The 19,924-nt window shown below is 35.6% G+C and overlaps 1 protein-coding gene across 1 annotated transcript; it reads left to right on the top strand.

Moving 5' to 3' along the window:
• Positions 1 to 624: 624 nt before the first annotated feature.
• On the top strand, positions 625 to 19,721 carry NIPSNAP3A (nipsnap homolog 3A). The gene is made up of 6 exons (XM_039239558.1): positions 625 to 806; positions 4,313 to 4,523; positions 6,262 to 6,420; positions 7,939 to 8,088; positions 18,691 to 18,777; positions 18,874 to 19,721. Exons 1-6 carry the CDS (start codon positions 747 to 749, stop codon positions 18,948 to 18,950), a joined length of 744 nt encoding a protein of 247 aa, XP_039095489.1. The 5' UTR covers positions 625 to 746; the 3' UTR covers positions 18,951 to 19,721.
• The last annotated feature ends 203 nt before the right edge of the window (positions 19,722 to 19,924 follow it).

Genomic DNA, 19,924 nt, shown 5'->3' on the forward strand with positions numbered 1-19,924 from the left:
GACCAAAGCCAGAGACAGGGAGTACTGACTGAACTAGATCAGAGGTCAGCTGTTTTGGTTTTAAGGCTTACGGAACTATCCAGTGTTAAAGAGTGTTTGGCTTTTTCCCGTCGGTGCCCTAGTTCTTCTGAGCTCCTGGGGAATACAGTTTCAAATCATTACTAGGGGCGTCATATGGTCATGCAGGGTTGGCGATTTGAGAAAACAATGCATTTGATGAAGAAAAATGAAGCCTCCCTGTCCTGACGCGGAAGTCACCCAGACTAAAAATGAACCGGGACAAATCCTCCACGATTTTCAACGCACGGCATTATACATGCACGCATCATGCTTCCTTCTCAAAGGGCAAACACGCTCGCATTCTGCGCACGGACTTTTAAGAACTGTGCGCAACTGCGCGTGGACACGAGCTGACTGGCTCAGAAAGGTGGAACAGCAACGCTCCCCGCGTTCAGTCAATTCTAACGCCCCTCTGACGTTTGGGTGAGAATGTTTGAGGAAACGGAGGGGCGGAGAGGGCCAGGCCCGAACGCGACGGGCGCAGGGCCAGCGGACGCCACCAGCCAACCGGGCGGCGCCGCCGCACCTCCAGGCACCAGAGGCGGAGCTGCCGCCGCCGAGTCCCGCCCCAGCCTGCGTCCGCCAGTAGTCCAGTCGCTGCCCTTTTCCACGCAGGTTAGCCGTAACGGGAGGAACCGAGGAAGGAATACCGGCTAGCTGTTCTTCCCAGCGCTCGCAGCCGCGCCATGCTCGTCCTCCGAAGCGGCCTGACTAGAGCTCTGGCTGCGCGGACGCTCGCGCCTCAGGTACCGGTCGCGCGGACGTGCCTAAGCCGTGCCCTGGGGGAGGGGAGGGGCGTCAACAAAAAGCTCGCAGATCCGCGCATGCGTTCACCGGTTCCCGTGCCCGACTTGCGAGTGCCGCGCATGCGTCTAGGCGGTTCTCGTATCCAGATTGAGAGTGCGGAGTCTCCGTGGAAGTTCTGGTCTCAATCAGTTCCAGACCCCGGAGGCAGGGTATCTCAGACCGCGTGAGAGGAAGGGGGAGCGGCTCGGAGAAAGTCGGCTGGCCACTGTAGTCTCCTGGCCAACTCGCGAGCAACCGGGAACGGGATTTTTCTGGTGAAGAACCAAAAATTAAGTCCTCCATTAAGAGCTACCTCGGGCTGCACGTAGCCCCAATCCCAGTCCCAATCTCAGACTGTTAAAGGCTAAAGCCATCCTTGTATGGCCCTCAGTTCAGCTAATCAAAAAACATTCCTATGGTCTGAGTCAAGGCGGGGAACTGCAGATACAAACTAGCCAGTTTCTCACTGCCTGCCTGAACCCCACGTGGGCCCTTTAAACTCACCTCATAATTGGTCATTTTCAAAGGATTCTCAAAAGTCATGATTGGGTCCCACCAAAAGTAATGAACACCTCACAGATACTAAATGGTCAAAGCTGTAATTGTAATTGGTACTTATGTGATGATGCTACATGTACTGTAACACCCCCATCCCTTACTCCTTAAAAACCCTATTCGCTATTGTTCAAGGCTTCATCTTGCTGCCACAACACCAGTAGGCAGATGAGCCCCTGCTCGAGCTTGTAATAAAGACCCTTTTGTATTTGCATCGGTGTCGGCTCCTTGGAGGTCTCTGGGAACTCGTGAATCTGGCACAACACTGGCCTAAGTGCCAGATGGCCCTGAGGACACTCCTGAAGCTCTGGCTGCTGTGTTTTTGCCTACCAGGCCCCTGCGTTCGCCACGTTGGGGATTTTGCCCGGTGCTTGCTGATCGAGCCTTTCCTATTTGTCATTTGACAAGCCACCGCCCCTTCCAGACTGAAGGTAGAGGAGAAAATAGGATAACCGGCCACTGGTGTTAAGAACTAGCCTCTTCGAAATACACACAATTTAACGAGCGTTTTGCGGAGAACTTGAAAAGGAGGCCCAGGGTGTGTGTGGTGGAGCATCCAGCCCAGCTGCCCATAATGTCTTGTGGGTGGTGTCAAAAGCAGGCAGGGCCAGGAGCCTCACAACAAAGTCTTAACAACCTCATTTAACCTTGGATGAGAAACGTGTACAATAGATTTTTGTGATTTAGCCTTAACTGTCTGGAACCGGCCTATTCTGTCAATCCACAGATATTTAAACTTGTACTCCTTTCTCAAAGGGTAGGATGGGAAGGGGATTAACCTACTCTAAAAACTGACTTCCTGGGCGCCTGGGTGGCTTAGTTGGTTAAGCGTCCAACTTTCGCTTAGGTCATGATCTTGCGGTTCGTGGGTTCGAGCCCCGCGTCGGGCTCTGTGCTGACTGCCAGCTCAGAGCCTGGAGCCTATTTCGGAGTCTGTATCTCCCTCTCTCTCTGACCCTCCCCTGCTCACGCTGTCTCTCTCTCCTAGAAATAAATAAAAAAATATATATATATATAAAAATAAATAAAAACTGACTTCCTGGTGAAGACTGAAGAAGAATCAGTAATGGCCCATGAACATTGAAGAAGAATCAATAATGGCCCAATCATTATTGGCAACCTTAATTCTCACTCTTTTGGGGCAGGGCCAATAGTTATTCCTTACAACTTTATTCTGGACTGTTATTTTTTTTAGATATTGACCAATTGTTCAAAGTGAATTGGAAGTCAGTGCTGCTTAAAATGAGCCCTCATTTGGAGAGAAGAGAGCCTAGAGCACTCATGTTTCCTACCTCAGCATAGTGGCCTTGTGTTGGTGGTTATACTAGTGTCCCTCAACAAAAATCACCTCACCCCTTCCCAAACACACCCCTCTCATTGCTTCCTTGCTGTTAACTCTCCCTGAGCTTCCCTATTGTACACTCTTTTGCAAAAGACAATAAAAATCTGTGCCTGTGATCACTTATTTTGTTCTCCGAATACAAATTCCCTGAAAAACAACTTAAAAGCAATTGTCACAAGTACCCCATTGGCTCATTTTGATATATTTACATTTTTAAGCGATAAGTATTGTGCAGTTTTCATTTGCATAGCATTTTATTATTAGAGTGGTAAAATGGCACCAAAAAAAAAAAAATGTCAGCTAAAGGTAGAGGTAGCTGTAATTGTTTTGATGGCAAACTAGTCAGTCAGGCAGTAAGAATATAACTCATCATAGACATGAATGGCATGAATGAGATGAGCTCAATTAAGTCTTATACAGAAAATACAAGCAAAATACATACACTATTGTGCTTTGTAAATATTTTGACATATCAGAGCAAGAATCCTGCTTTTGATTGTTGTATCAGCTGGTCAGCATAAGCCCAAAATTCATCTATACCTTTGTAGGTATCAAAACTGTTGAGATAGATTATTATGGTGTAATCAGCTTCAGGAAATATGCACATGCTAACCAAACTTAGGTAAGATCGATTTGTAAACTGGAATTTCATATGAGTGTGTCTGTGTTGATATACATAAATTTGTGTGTGTGTGTATATATATATATACACACACATATCTATACACAGGGATAATTTCTGGCAAAGTATTTCCCACTGAAAGTCTGGTTCACTCAGAGAACCAAATCAGAAATTTACATAGTGGGTGTATGACTATTACAAAAGGAACTAATGGTTCTTAAAAAGTATTTCCATCAACATAATTGAGTGGGTTAAATAACCTTCTTCACATTGCATCTGTAATTAAAAACATAATGAGTCAGATAATTGTGAATTTATTTCCTTTTTCTAGCATTTACAAATTCTATCACTATATTACAATGCAATTGAATAGGTCATAGTTTCCTAATACATTGAATTACTGTCCTCTATTATTTTGACCAGTGGTCTACATCATTGGATTTAGGAAATACTTTGACTTGACCAGCAATTTCCATTGTTTTAAGAACCTAAGAAAATGAATTTTCTGCTAGTAAACATATTTCCATTCTGCCAGCCAAAGTACCTGTATATTCTATAAAATTGTTTTAAATGCTTAGCTCTAACACATATATATTCTATTGACTAAAAATGGAATGTTTGCTAAATGAAGGATAATAAACTATTTGCAAAACTTACCAGGATCCTAATTGTAGTTTTGGGGTAAAGAAATTGCCCTAGTGGCTTCTTAGAAGAAACTTCTTATAAAAAAGCACCTAAAGGTAGAGGAAACAGTAGCTGTATAATTGGAATACTTAAAAGTTTTGTTTATTGATATCTCTCTAAACAAATGTCTGTGGAGAGAGGACAACAGAAATACAGATTGTGTCTACTGAGTGTCCCTTGTTTCCAGACCTAGATATTATTGTAACACAATATTATAAACCCTACCTTCCCAACATATTTAAATTTGCCTTATTTTTCTTCAGGTTTTCTCATCTCTTGCTACAGGCCCCAGACAATATGATGGAACATTCTATGAATTTCGTACTTATTATCTTAAGCCCTCAAAGATCAATGAGTTCCTGGAAAATACTATGAAAAACATTCATCTTCGGACAGCGTACTCTGAATTGGTCGGATACTGGAGTGTAGAATTTGGAGGCACAATGAATAAAGTGTTTCATATTTGGAAGTATGGTATGAGTCATTAGCTTAAGTATTCAGTACAGATTTTCATTCTGTTAGATGTTACCTGAGATTTAGTTCTTAGATCTGTATTACCATAAATACATACAAGTGAAGTAAAACTTATAAATAACAATACCAAAATATAAAGTCAGTGATTGCACCTCCCACTGGTATACCTCTAATAGCCTATTGCTGGAAACTTTTATTAGAATATGGGAATGTAATGTTGAGAAAATGGTATCTCAAATTTCAATTCATTAAATTGTGAGCCACACTTTAATTCTTAGGAAAAGTTAAGAATAGCTTATTGTATAGATGGTTTATGAAAAATTTAAAACAATGATTGCAAGAACCCAAGCAGTTAAGATCATAAAAGGAAAGCAGAATTGTATTTATTATTATTATTATTGAAACTATCGCTGGATATCAGTATTTTAATAGAAATCATTCAAATGTCTAGGGGCTTTAGGGAAATAGAATAGGAAACTTTGAAGCCCTCACCCTTCTGTAAGATATAATAAATCTGCTATGTTTCAGACCACTTTTGTTTTACTTCTGCACCCCAGAGTTTCAAGACATTTACTGTCATACTCATCTGTGGAGGTAAAGGAAAAGGAATTAGAGTTCTTCCCATATTGAAGCTGATGTACCCCTGGTCTAGTAGAGGAAGGAGTATGGTTACTGGAATCTCCAGAATGTTTGTTACTCCATTGTCTAATCTTTCTGAAGTCCTAATACATCATGATATCCAAAAATTTTAGTAATTTCAGTTAGTATTTGGTTATTAGTGTCCAAAGTTAATAGTCATAAAATACTTTAATATGAAAAGTGTTCATTCTATATGTAACATGGCCATAGTTTAGGAGTTTTCCCAAATTTAGAACAAACCCCATTAAAAACAACTTATGCTTCAAGGCACCGCCAGCTGAATTGTGTCCTATTAAAACAAAAAACAAACAAACAAACAAACAAAACTAGTAAGGTCCTTATAATACTTACTTTAAAAGTTCTAAGATAGATGTTATTCCTTATCTACAGAATAAACCATAGAGAACTATTTTACCATTGGTCTTCTGAGGCTTTTTTGGTTAAATGTAGTACTAGGCCCATATAATGGCACTGAGTAAAAAGAATGGATGACAGAAAATCAGCACTATTTCTTGGGAAGCTGTTGGTTCAAAGCAGCAGCTGTCAAAGTACAGCTTAATTTCATTTATGTTAAATTTAAGTTGTATCTTGACCTGATCACCCATCACCACCACCACCACGACCAGAAAGACACTCTTTCTCGAATCTGCAACTGTAATTTAAATGCCTCAATTAAATTAATAAGAACAGTTAATGTATATTGAGTTCTGACTAGGTGCCAAACACTGTCCTAAGGTCCTTTCTTGTACTAATTCATTTAATCTTAACCCTAGAGGGTGATACTGTATCATTATCTCCATTTTACTCTGTAAACAGGAACAGAAAGATTTAATAACCTAAGTCACACAACTACCTACTAAGCGGTAGAGTTAGTTAAGCCCACTGTATGACATTATCGTTAGTTGTTTCCATTTCTACTCCCCTTCCAGACCATGAGCACCTTGGGGACAGATGTCACATCTGTATGCATCTCAAGTGATATAATACAGTATCCTTATGTAGCTTCAATGGACACTTGATGAACTAAATGAAACCCAGAAAAAGTACAGGTGATTTAAATCACTAATTTTTGTTTTTCTTTCTCCTTTTTCTTTCATAGATAATTTTGGCCATCGAGCTGAAGTTCGGAAAGCATTGGCCCAAGATAAGGAATGGCAAGAACAATACCTTATTCCAAATTTGGCTCTTATTGATAAACAGGAGAGTGAGATTACTTACCTGGTGCCATGGTGCAAATTAGAAAAGCCTCCAAAAGAAGGTAAGTCCTCCCCTTTTAGTCATTTTGAATTCTGATGGAGAAAATATTAAAGATTTTAAACTGTAAAAACTCACGTTCTTCTGGAAAAGAAATGAAGTTAATCCTTTGTTTAATATAGGAACATATGTTGATTGTTCAGATAAAAATAAATTGGTGCTCTTAGCTTATCCTTTTAAAAATGAGCATTAAATAATGAAGTATTTTTCCATGTTAGTATCTTATTGATTCTTAAAACTTAGCTGTAGTATAGAAAAAGTTGATATGGTCAGTAAAGGTTGAGAAGTTGGACCTAGGGAGCAGGAAACACATCTGTGGGTAGGTGAGGGATAATATATGATTCTTTTTCATAATTATAAAATAACATAACTTTTTAAATATAAAAGTATTTTTCCATAGATTACAATGAATCTTAAGTACATATTTGCTTATAAAATGGACTAGGGGAATGAATTAACTGAAATTGCCAAGCTCCATTACTGTAGTCTAACTTTTATGTCTTCCTCTTTCTTATTTCTCAGTTTGAAAATAATTCCTAAAGATTTGTCTTCTTGCTGATTTCACTTCTTGCTGACTTAAAGAAATTATTGCCTCAATCCAGTTTTAAAAAAAGGTCAGATTAGCAAAAGCATAAACTAATTTAAATGTTATTTCCCCCACTATTCCTAACTTTCAGTGAATTTTAGATTACAAAAGATTTGAAAAATCTTATATAGAAACTTATCCTCTTAGCTCCCCTTCAGCTTTCAGCACTAACTGAATGAACTGGTTGGCTTCTCAGAAAGTATCAGATCTTGGTTCTTTTCCTCTATGTTGTTATTCATGATTCTTTGATAACCTTTGCATGTTTTTCTTTTACTTCTCAAATCTACTTGTCCCCTGGTTTCCTTCTCTTCACCCAGCCTATATTTCCATCCAGAAGGTAAAATGCTTTTCAAGTATTTACCTGGATATTTGGGAATAATAAAAACATCTCCTTTAGAATTATTTTTTTCCTCAGAATTCTAAGACAATCACTCAGGCTCATTATTTGCTTGCTGCTCCTGTTAGAAATGGAATCTTACATGGGGAAATTATATAAAGAGAAAAGTAGTGAAAATGGGAATGAAGAATGGAAAATAAGAGACTGGAAATACTTCCTTACTTACTTCTTTTGTAAAAGTATAGCCTTAGGCAACTAAAAATATCCTATTCCATTATAAATCCTCACTAACTTTTATTGACAAATTTTACGGATTAAAAATAGTTTAGGTAATACCTTATCTACAGAGTCCATCCGTTTTTCATTGTTCTCTATGATAAGTTAAACGACTGACTGTTAAAGTCATACCAAGACTGTCTAAACCTAAAAGCAAAGAAAAACAATACAAAGTATTAATAAATTTGTCTGTATAAACATGTATATGAGTATGATCCTCAAAATCTATATATGTAGTTAGCCTTGCACTCGAACCAAACTGAACATGATTAGAAATTGCTTGAATATGTTCTGTAAAATAATTATTTTTCTCCCTACTCTAGGAGTCTATGAATTAGCTACTTTTCAGATGAAACCTGGTGGGCCAGCTCTGTGGGGTGACCCATTTAAAAGGGCAGTTCATACTCATGTCAATCGAGGCTACACGAAACTAGTTGGTGTGTTCCATGCAGAATACGGAGTACTCAACAGAGGTACAGTGTCCATTTCTTCCATGAAATTGCAAAATATATTGGTGATCCACATTAAGTTTCTCTGGTCAATTTGTCTCTGTTCTCATTATGGAGTATATTTTATTTTTTATTGCCCATATCTTAGCTTTTTGTAAATTTAAGGGGTGAGCAAACCTCTTCTACATTTGGAATGTTATTCACCTTACAAAGGTTTTTTCAAATACAGACCTGCTCTTTTTCCTATACATCAAAATGATAAAATTTTTAAAATTGGAAGGAACCTAAAAATGTCACCTATTCCTTTCATCATGTTATTTTCCTCTGAATGTACTTTTAATGATTTTTTCCTTTTTTCCCAGTTTTATTGAGATATAATTGATATATAACATGGTATAAGTTTAAGGTATACAACATAATGATCTGAAATCTGTATATATTGTGAAACAGTCACCACAATAAGTTGAGTTAACATCCATAACCTCACAGTTACAAATTGTTTTTCCTTCTGATGACAATTTTAAGATATAATCTCTTATCAGCTTTCAAATATTCAATACAGAATTGTTAATTGTAGTCATCATGTTGTGTATTACATCCCCAAAATTTATTTATCTGATAACTGTAAGTTTGTGCTTTTTGTGATTTTTAAAAAAATAACATTACTAGGGGTAGAGAGATTATTTCTGGGTGAAAAAGTAGTATATAGTTATTATAAATATTAAAGCCATGGACAAGCCCAAAGAAAAAAATATCCATTTCCACTACTTACATATATATAGTATATATATGATACAAGTGTATGGTTTAATTTATTTAATAAAATGTCTATTTGGGGTATTTAATGTTTAAAGTCAAAAGACATTCCCATCAGAATTTCAGAGAGTTTTCTTGTGGCAAACTGAAAAATGTTTGTTTATCAGAATGGATATGAGAATGGATAATGTTTATCAGAAAGGATAAATGACTAAGAATAGCTAACAGATATTTGAAAGACTTATAATAACAAGGTGCCTCCTCATCTTCTCTACTTCACGTCCAATGGACATCTCAAACCTAACAAATCCAAAGCTGAGCTGATTATTGCTCAGAAAAGCAACTTCTACTAATATAAACGTATATATTATAGATATACATTCAAGTTGGAAAATATATGAAAAGGAGAAAAAATACTAGATGCCTATCTCACTATATGCTAAAATAAAATCAAAGTAGATTATGGATTTCAATTTAAAAAGTGAATTCATACAATTAATAAAAAAATATAGATAAATATATTTAATAATATGTATGGAAACAGTATTTCTAAGCCAAAAAGCAAATGAAGAAACTATGAAAGAAAAAAGAATAAACTGATGATTTTTATTTATTTATTTATTTATTTATTTATTATTTTTTTTTTACAAATAGTTTATTGTCAAATTAGTTTCCACATAACACTCAGTGCTCATCCCCACAAGTGTCCTCCTCCATGCCCATCCCTCCTCCACCCCACATCCATCAGTCCTCAGTTTTTGTCAGCATTCAAGAGTCTCTCATGGTTTGCCTCTCTCCCTTTCCCCCACCATTTCCGCCCTTCTTCTCCCCCTTGTTCCTCCGTCAAGTTCCTCCTGATCCTCCTATAGGTGCAAACATATGATATTTGTCCTTCTCTGCCTGACTTATTTCGCTCAGCATAACACCCTCAAGGTCCATCCATGTTGCTACACATGGCCAGATTTCATTGTTTCTCATTGCCATGTAGTATTCCATGGTATAGATAAACCACATCTTCTTGATCCATTCATCTGTTGATGGACACTTAGGCTCTTTCCATGTTTTAGCTATTGTGGAGAGTGCTGCTATGAACATTGGGGTACATGTGCTCCTATGCCTCAGCATTTCTGTATCCCTTGGGTAAATTCCTAGCAGTGCTATTGCTGGGTCATAGGGGAGTTCTATTGTTAGTTTCCTGAGGAACCTCCGCACTGTTGTCCAGAGGGGCTGTACCAGTTTACATTCCCACCAACAGTGTAGGAGGGTGCCCGTTTCTCCACATCCTCGCCAGCATCTAGAGTTCTCCGATTGGCTCATTTTAGCCACTCTGACTGGTGTGAGGTGGTATCTCAGTGTGGTTTTGATTTGTATTTCCCTGATGAGGAGGGATGCTGAGCATCGTTTCATGTGTCTGTTGGCCATCTGGATGTCCTCTTTGGAGAAGTGTCTGTTCATGTCTTCTGCCCATTTCTTCACTGGGTTGTTTGTTTTTCGGCCGTGTAGTTTGGTGAGTTCCTTATAGATTCTGGATATTAACCCTTTATCTGATATGTCATTTGCAACTATCTTTTCCCATTCCGTTGGTTGCCTATTAATTTTCTGGGTTGTTTCCTTGGCTGTGCAGAAGCTTTTAATCTTGATGAGGTCCCAACAGTTTATTTTTGCTCTTGGTTCCCTTGCTTTTGGGGATGTGTCAAGTAAGAAGTTGCTGCGGTGGAGGTCAAGGAGGTTGTTTCCTGCTTTCTCCTCTAGGGTGTTGATAGTTTCCTGTCTCACGTTCAGGTCCTTTATCCATTTTGAGTTGATTTTTGTGCATGGTGTGAGAAAATGATCTAGTTTCATTCTTCTGCATGTTGCTGTCCAGTTCTCCCAACACCATCTGTGAAAAAGGCTGTCTTTTTTCCATTGGATATTCTTTCCTGCTTTGTCAAAGATCAGTTGGCTGTATACTTTTGGGTCCACTTCTGAGTTCTCAATTCTGTTCCATTGGTCTATGTGTCTGTTTTTGTGCCAATACCATACTGTCTTGATGATGACAGCTTTGTAGTAGAGGCTAAAGTCTGGGATGGTGATACCTCCCGTTTTGGTTTAAACTGATGATTTTATTATACAAAGCTCAAACTTTGTGCTTCCCAAAACACCTTAAATGAAATCTAAAGGCGAAAAATAAACAAATATTCTGCAAAGGTAGACGCAGATGACTCCTAAAAATATATTAAAGAAGATGCAGATTGAAACAATAAGATGTCAGTTTAAAAAAAAAATTGTTTATTTTTGAGAGAGAGAGAGACAGAGAGAGAGAGCAACAGCATGAGCAGGGGAGGAGCAGAGAGAAAGGGAGACACAGAATCTGAAGCAGGCTCCAGGCTCTGAGCTGTCAGCACAGAGCCCAATGCAGGGCTTGTCCCCACAAACTGTGAAATCATAACCTGAGCTGAAATCAGAAACTTAACCTACTGAGCCACTCAGGTACCCCATAAGGTGCCAGTTTTTACCTAATAAAGATACATTATATAGATAGAGTATTACCTAGGTCAGAGAAAAATGAGCTCTACTTGTAGGATTTGTATCTGCTTCATCTTTCCTCAGGAAAAAAAAAATGGCAATATAAATAAAAAAGCTTGTTTTTTGACTTTTTTTTTATTTCAGTATAAGTAACATACAGTGTTATATTAGTTTCAGGTGTACAATACAGTGATTCAACAATTCTGTACATTACTCAGAACTCATCATGATAAGTGTAATCTTAATCCACTTCACATATTTCACCCATCCCTCTACCCATCTTCCCTCTGGCAACCACCAGTTTATTTTCTATATTTAAGAGTTTGCTTTTCATCATGTTGTTTCTTTGTTCATTTGTTTTATTTCTTATATTCTACTATGAGTGAAATCATGTGGTATTTGTTTTTCTCTGATTAACTTATTTCACATAGCATTAAACCTCTAGATCCATCTATGTTTGCAAATGGCAAGATCTCATTCTTTTTTAAGGCTGAGTAATATTCCATTGTATATACATACCACATCTTCTTTATCCATTCCTGTATCAATGGACACTTGGTCTGCTTCCATATCTTGACTACTTAATTAATGTTGCAACAAACACAGGGGTGCATAAACCTTTTCAAATTCATGTTTTCATATTCTTTGGGTCAATACCCAGTAGTGGAATTACTGTATCCTATGGTAATTCTATTTTTAATTTTTTGAGGAACCTTCATACTGTTTCCACAGTGACTGCATCAGTTTGCATTCCTACCAATGGTACATGAGGGTTCTTTTCTTTCCATATCCTTGCGAACACTTGTTTCTTGTGTTTTTGATTTTAGCCATTCTAACAGATGTGAGGTGATATCTCATTGTAGTTTTGATTTGATTTTCCCTGATGAATGATGTTGAGCATCTTTTCATGTGTCTGTTGGCTATCTGGATGTCTTATTTGAAGAAATGTCTATTTGTATCTTCTACCCATTTTTAAATTGGAATATTTCTTCTTTGGGTGTTGAGTTGTATAGGTTCTTAATAGATTTGGGATATTAACCCTTTATCAGATATGTCATTTGCCAATATTTCCTCCCATTCAGTAGGTTGTATTTACTATTGACAATGGTTCTCTTTGCTGTTTAGAAGTTTCTATTTTGCTGTAGTCCCAATAGTTTATTTTTGCTATTTTCCTTGCTTTAGAAGACATATCAAGAAAGATGTTGCTATGGCTAATGTCAAAGAAATTACTGCCTGTGTTTTCCTCTAGGACTTTTAGGGTTTCAAGTCTCATATTCAGGTCTTTAATCCATTTTGAGCTTATTTTTGTGTATAGTGAAAGAAAGCGATCCAGCTTCATTCTTTTGCATGTAGCTATCCAGTTTTCCCAATACCATTTGTTAAGACTTTCTTTTGCCTCTTTTGTCAAAGATTAATTGATCATATAATCATGGGTTTATTTCTGGCCTCTATTCTGTTCCACTGACCTATGGATCTATGCATCTATTTTTGTGCCAGGACCATACTGTTTTGATTACTACAGATTTGTAGTAAATTTGGGATTATGATGCCTCCAGTTTTGTTCTTATTTTTCAAGATTACTTTGGCTATTTGGGGTCTTTTGTGGTTCCATACAAATTTTAGGATTATTGGTTCTAGTTCTGTGAAAAATGCTGTTGGTATTTTTATAGGGTTGTATTAAATCTGCAGATTTCTTTGGGTAGTATGGATGTTTTAACAATACTCGTTCTCCCAATCCATGAGCAAGGAGTATCCTTCCTTTTGTTTGTGTAATCTTCAACTTCTTTCATCAGTGTTTTATAGTTTTCACAGTACAGGTCTTTCACCTCCTTGGTGAAGTTTATTCCTAGGTATTTTATTATTTTTGATGCAATTATAAATGAGATATTTTTCTTAATTTCTCTTTTTGCTACTTCATTATTTATATGTAGAAATGAAATAGATTTCTGTATATTGATTTTGTATCCTGCAGCTTTACTTAATTCATTTATCAGTTCCAGTAGTTTTTGGTAGAATCCTTAGGGTTTTCTATATATAGTATCATGTCATCTGCAAATAGTGACAGTTTTGCTTCTTCTTTATCAGTTTAGGTGCTTTGTATTTCTGTTCCTTGTCTGATTGCTATGGCTAGGACTTCCAGTACTATGTTGAATAAAATTGGTGAGAGTAGACATTCTTGTCTTGTTCCTGACTGTAGTGGAAAAGCTCTCAGTTTTTCATCGAGTAGGATGTTAGCTGTGGGTTTTTCATGTATGGTCTCTATTCTTTTGAGGTATGTTCCCTCTAAACCTACTTTGTTGAGGAGGGTTTTTATCATGAATGGATGTTGTCCTTGTCAAATGAATTTTCTACTCTGTTGACATGATCATATGGTTTTTATCCTTTGTATTATTGATGTGATGTATCATGTTGATTGCTTTGCAAATATTGAACTACACTTGCATCTCAGAAATAAATCCTACTTGATGATGGTAAAGGATTTCTTTATGTATTGTTGGATTCAATTTGCTCATATTTTGTTACAGATCTTTGCATCTATGTTCATCAGAGATATTGACATGTAGTTATCTTTTTTTGTAGTCTTTTTATCTGATTTTGGTGTCAAGGTAATGCTGGCATCATAGAAAGAATTTGGAAGCTTTCTTTCCTCTTCTATTTTTTAGAATATTTTGAGAATAAGCATTAACTCTTCTTTAAATGTTAAGTAGAATTCACCTGTGAAGCCATCTGGTCCTAGACTTATGTTTGTTGGGAGTTTTTTGAGTATTGATTCAATTTCATTGCTTACACAGTCTTTACATTTTCTGTTTCTTCCTGAGTCATTTTTTGAGAAGTCTTATGTTTCTAGGAATTTATCCATTTCTTCTAGGTTGTCCAATTTGTTAGTATATAATTTTTCATAATACTCTCTGACTAATCCTTCGTATTTCTGTGGTTTTGATGGTTATTTCTCCTCTTTCGTTTCTGATTTTATTTGATCCTTTCTCTCTCAATTTTTGAACAGTCTGGGTAAATTTTATCAAATTTGTTGTTCTTTTCAAAGAACCAGCTCTGGGTTTCAGTGATTGGTTCTATTGTTTTTGTTGTTGTTGTTTCCATTTCATTTATTTCTGCTCTAATTTTTATTATTTACTTATACTGTTTTGGGGTTTTGTTCTTTTTCTTCTAACTGTTGAAGGTATAAGGTTCAGGAGTTTATTTGACATTTTCCTTGTTTCTTGAGGTAGACCTGTTTACCATAAACTTCCTTCCTAGAACAGCTTTTGCTGCATCCCAAAGATTTTGGACTGCTGTGTTTTCATTTTCATTTGTCTCCATGGATTTTTTGATTTCCACTTTGATTTCTTGGTTGACTCATTCATTGTATAGTACCATGTTATTTAACCTCCATGTGTTTGTGGTCTTTACATATTTTTTCTTGTGATTTCTAGTTTTTTAGTGTTGTGTTGGGAAAGATGCATAGTATGACTTCAGTATTTTGTTTTTGTTGTTGAGACTTGTTTTGTGGCCTAACATGTGATCTCTTCTGGAGAATGTTTCATGTACAATTGAAAGAATGTGTATCTGACTGTTTCAGGATGGGATGTTCTGAATATATCTGTTAGATTCATCTGTTCCAATGTGTCATTCAAAGCTATTGTTTCCATGTTGATTTTCTTTCTGGATGATGTATCCATTGATGTAAATGGGTGTTAAAATCCTTTACTATTATTGAATTACTATTGATTATTTCCTTTATGTTTGTCAATAGCTGTTTTATGTATTTTGTATGTATTATGTATGCTTTATGTATGTATGTAACATGGGTAATCCCATACTAGTTGCATAAATATTTACAACTGTTATATATTCTTGTTGGATTGTTCCCTTTATGATTAGGTAGTGTCCTTCTTTATGTCTTGTTACAGTGTTGCCTGATATAAATATTGCTATCCCAGTTTTTCTCATCTGCATGATGTTTTCCCATCCCTTCCCTTTCAATCTGCTTGTGTCTTTTGTTCTGAAATGAGTCTCTGCAGATAGCATATAGAAGTCTCCTTTTTTATCCATTCAGTTACCCTGATTGGAGCATTTAGTCCATTTACATTCAAAGTAATTATTGATAGGTAGGTACTTATTGACATTTTGTTACTTGTTCTGTGGTGTTACTATTCTCTGTCTCTTTCTTCTCTTGCTCTCTTCTTTTGTGGCTTGATGGCTTTCTTTTAGTGATACACTTGGATTCCTTTCCGTATATTTTTTGCATATCTATTACCAGTTTTTTTATTTGCAGTCACCATTAGGTTTATATATATATATATATGTATATATCTTACTCATGTGACAGCCTATATATTAGGGTGATGGTCTCTTAAGTTTGAACCCATTCTAAAAGCACTAAATTTTTACTCCCCTCTATGTTTTAGGTATATAATGTCATACTTTACATCCCTTTGTGAATCTCTTGAGTGATTTTTATAGATATGCTTGATTTTACTGCTTTGTGTTTTAACCTCCATACTGTTTTATAAGTGATTACTCTACTACTTTTATTATGTACCTGTGAAAAATTTTCCTTTCCTCCTTTTCTTACTCCTGCTTATGGTTTTTCTTTTCCAGTCAATCTCTTTTAATATTTCTAAATCTAATATCCCAAATCTCCTTTAATATTTTTTCTAACGCTGGTTTAGTGGTGATGAACTCCTTTCACTTTTGTTTATCTGAGGAATTCTTTATCTCTCATTTATTCTGAATGATAGCCTTGCTGCATAGAGTATGCTTGGTTTCAGTTTTTTGTCCTTGCAGCACTTTGAATATGTCGTGCCACTCCTTTCTAGCCTGCAAAGTTTCTGCTGAAATATCAGCTGGTAGCCTTACAGAGTTTCCCTCATATGTAACTATTTTCTTTTCTTTTGCTACTTTTACATTTTTCTCTTTATCAGTACTTTTCTGCCTTTTTAATTACTGCGTGTCTTGGCGTGGACCTCCTTGGGTTGATATTGTTGGGGGCTCTCTGTGCCTCATGAGTCTAGATTTGTTTCCCTCTCCAGATTCAGGAAGTTTCAGGCTATTATTTCTTCAAATAAATGTTACCCCTTTTCTCTCTCTTCTTATCTTATTCTCTCTGGATCCCTGTAATGTGAATGTTACTACACTGGATGGTGTTGCTGAGTTCCCTTAACCTATTCTCACATTTTTGTTAATCTTTTTTTCTTTCTCCTGTTTGGCTTGATTGGTTTCCATTACTGTCTTCCAGATCACTGATCCATACTTCTGCTTCCTCTAATCTACTATTTATTCCCTCTAGTGTATTTTTAATTTCACTTACTGAGTTCTTCATCTGTCACTGGTTCTTTTTTATATTTTCTCTCTTTTTTTTGAGGGTTTCACTGAGATCCTCCACTCTTTTCTCAAGTCCAGTGAGTATATTTATGATCATTACTTTAATGGTATATTGCTTACGTGTGTTTCATTTTTCTTTCTTGCTGGGATTTTATTCTGTTCTTTCATTCAGGACATATTCTGTGCCTTCATTTTGTCTAGCTCTCTGTGTCTGTTTCTGTGTTTAGGAAAGTAAGCTACATCTCCTGCTCTTGCAAGTAGTGGCCTTATGAAGAAAAGGTCTTGTAGTGCCTTGCAGTGCAATGTCCCTTTCAAGGGTATCTTCTATATGTGTTGCATGCACCTTATTATTGTGGCTGAGACACATTTGCTTCATTCCAGTTTTCTGAAATGGCTCTCTTTGCCTATTGAAGGCAGGGTTTGGTTCCTGTGTTAAGAGGCCCATTGTTGCTGCGTTGGGAAAAAAGCCTTAATTTTTAAAATTATTTTTGCCAGTGTTAAGGAAATATGCACGGATATGTAGGTATGTTTAGTTATACAAGAAGGGAGTTGAAAGGACATAAAATATATAGTCATAGTTAAATGATAAGATTAAAGTCATTTAACTCTCTACTGTAATGGACATGTATCACTTTTATAAGAAAAAATTAATGAAAATATGTGTGCACACACACTGTTTAATCTAAATTTATTCTTAGTGTGCTAGGAGAATGGTAATATGCTGAGTATAAATCAGTACTTCATTTCTGGAGGACAGTGTATAACATATACACTGTATCTTTGTGAGTGTGTATGTATAAGATATACTCTTTGGTTCTCTCAATTTAAATTTTAGGAGTTTATGTTAAGAAAATAATCAGATCCAGACTGCCTGGGTTTGAATCCCAGCTTCATCACTTATAACTTTGTGACCCTGGGTAAGTTACTTAACCTCACTGTGCCCTAGTTTCCTCTTCCATAAATTGATGATAACAGTAATCTACCACATAAAATTATTATGAAGACTAAAAGAGTTAATACATGCAAAATGCTTAAAACTAGGTCTAACACATAGACAACGAATAAATATTAGTAGGAGCTGTCATCAGCATTGTTATCATTACACATACACATGTAGATACTACTCTAATGATGTTTATGTCAGTATTATTTACAACAAAAAAACATTCTTTATGTAACACACATATAATCCAGAAAAAAGTACATATATGTCATTTCATCATGTATTTATATAACCATGAATTTGTATGTGTATATGTGTATATATATTCATAAAAATACATACATATGTACATAAAAATGGAAAGAGATGCAGCAAAAAGTATTTTTTTCTAGGTTGTATAGGTATAGGTGGTATATTTGCATTTTCCTGTAGAGCTAACGTGTCTTATTATTATTATTATTAAAAATTTGTAAAACATTATGCACAAAAACATTCCATAATTCAAAAAATTAAAATGTTAGAAATAACCTAATTGGTCAATAATAAGAAGTTTGGATAAAAAGTTGTCATATCTATAAGGAGGAATTCATATAGCCATTAAAAATTAAGATTACTGCCATGGAAAATGCACAGTTTTTATTTTGCTCATTTGTTTAAAGGAAATACACTAAATAGCAATAGAGGTTCTCTCTAGGGGTTCAAATTATACTATTTTTAATTTCCTTCTTTGTATCATCCAAATTTCCAGAAGTAAACATAATTCTTGAATAATTGTACTCTTTTTAATAAACTAAAATATATTAGGAAGTCACACAGCTTGGTTCTAGACCTAATTGTGTCTTTAGTGGTTTTACTTACTTTTTCTCTCCAACCATCTGTTTCTTCATCTATAAAACCAGTTTGCTTAAGTAATTTATAAATTTCCCTCCCAAATCTCTGATCCCTCTGAAATCTTATCATTAACATATTTAGTTTTACCTTTTTGATATTTACTATTTTGATTTAAAGAGTAAGACTTAATGTATCTGATTAATTTTTCTGTATTTCTTACTTGTAGTAACGCCATAGTCTTTAGAATCTATTTTTGGTTATTTCTGCAGTTCATGTTCTTTGGTGGAATGAGAGTGCAGACAGTCGTGCAGCTGGGAGACACCAATCTCATGAGGATCCCAGAGTTGTAGCAGCTGGTAAGCTATTTCACCAGCTCTGAATTATTTGTACAACAAATTTGATTCACTTTTTAACTTTATAACTTTCTAACATTATAAAATGTTTTTTTCCAGTTCGGGAAAGTGTTAACTTCCTTGAGTCTCAGCAAAATATGCTTCTGATTCCTATGTCATTTTCACCTTTGAAATAGTTTTTCACTGAAAGACGAAGCATTGCATTAACTGCTATAAGTTTTGTCTGCTAATGGTGCTTAAATTCTCCCAAGAGATTCTCATTTTTATTTGAAGGAGGTGGTAAGTTAATTTGCTATGCCCTCTGCATTTTTAAAAGCTACTTCTGTCCATTGTCATCACCTTTTGAGGAAATAGTTCTGTTCATTTTCCCTTTGGCATTTCAGTATCTGTCATACATTAAAAATAGCTGTCATTCCTATAAGATCTTGAGTTTTCATTTATTTCAGAATCTCTCTTGTTCTATATGTTTACAATAGCATTTCCTTTTATAGCATTTCCCTATATTGAAATGATTATGTTACATTTCCATGCCTATGATCATATTTTTAAATTATTTATATATATTAATAACTTTTTCATGTCTATTTTGCTGAAATTTTAAAAAGTTTTGTCCAGTAAAATTTATTTTGTAATACCAAATGGGATTCATAAAAATATTAAACCTGTTTATTATGGAAAAGTATAATATCTATATCATCTCTATTCATTTTGGGCTTTACATTAATAATTAATTATATATGTAGAAAATAATGTTATTAGGTCCTCATTAAAATTTTTTGAAGACTCATTGGTTTATATGCTGAAAATATCTTCATTTACAATTTATTTTACTAACTCTTACTTCATTTTGAATCACAATGTAACAAAGATACTTGGGGCATCTATTTGTGATAATGAGATATTTATGTTTATGGAAATGTTTGCCCTAATAAAAGCCTACAGATACATTCTGATTGTTTTTTTATCATGATTTATATTTTTATCCTCTTATCTGGAGTTACTGTGCTGCTATAAGGTAATAAGACAGCAATAAATATACTTAAATATTATGTTACCTCAAGTAAATAGCATGCTAATAGCTCTACAAGGACAATTTCCTTAGTACTGTCACAGATATACTAGGGTTTTCTTACAATGTTAATTTTTATTT

This window comes from Hyaena hyaena, unplaced genomic scaffold (genome assembly GCF_003009895.1).
Source record: "Hyaena hyaena isolate Hyena2069 unplaced genomic scaffold, ASM300989v1 scaffold_6, whole genome shotgun sequence".
Lineage (NCBI taxonomy): Eukaryota > Metazoa > Chordata > Mammalia > Carnivora > Hyaenidae > Hyaena > Hyaena hyaena.

What these genes read in the sequence shown, in the direction of transcription:
- NIPSNAP3A (XM_039239558.1), top strand. Translation starts at nt 747, where the DNA reads ATGCTCGTCCTCCGAAGCGGCCTGACTAGAGCTCTGGCTGCGCGGACG. An exon ending in CGCGGACGCTCGCGCCTCAG is followed by an intron (nt 807 to 4,312) that starts GTACCGGTCGCG and finishes ATTTTTCTTCAG; the next exon opens with GTTTTCTCATCTCTTGCTAC. An exon ending in ATACGGAGTACTCAACAGAG is followed by an intron (nt 8,089 to 18,690) that starts GTACAGTGTCCA and finishes TTATTTCTGCAG; the next exon opens with TTCATGTTCTTTGGTGGAAT.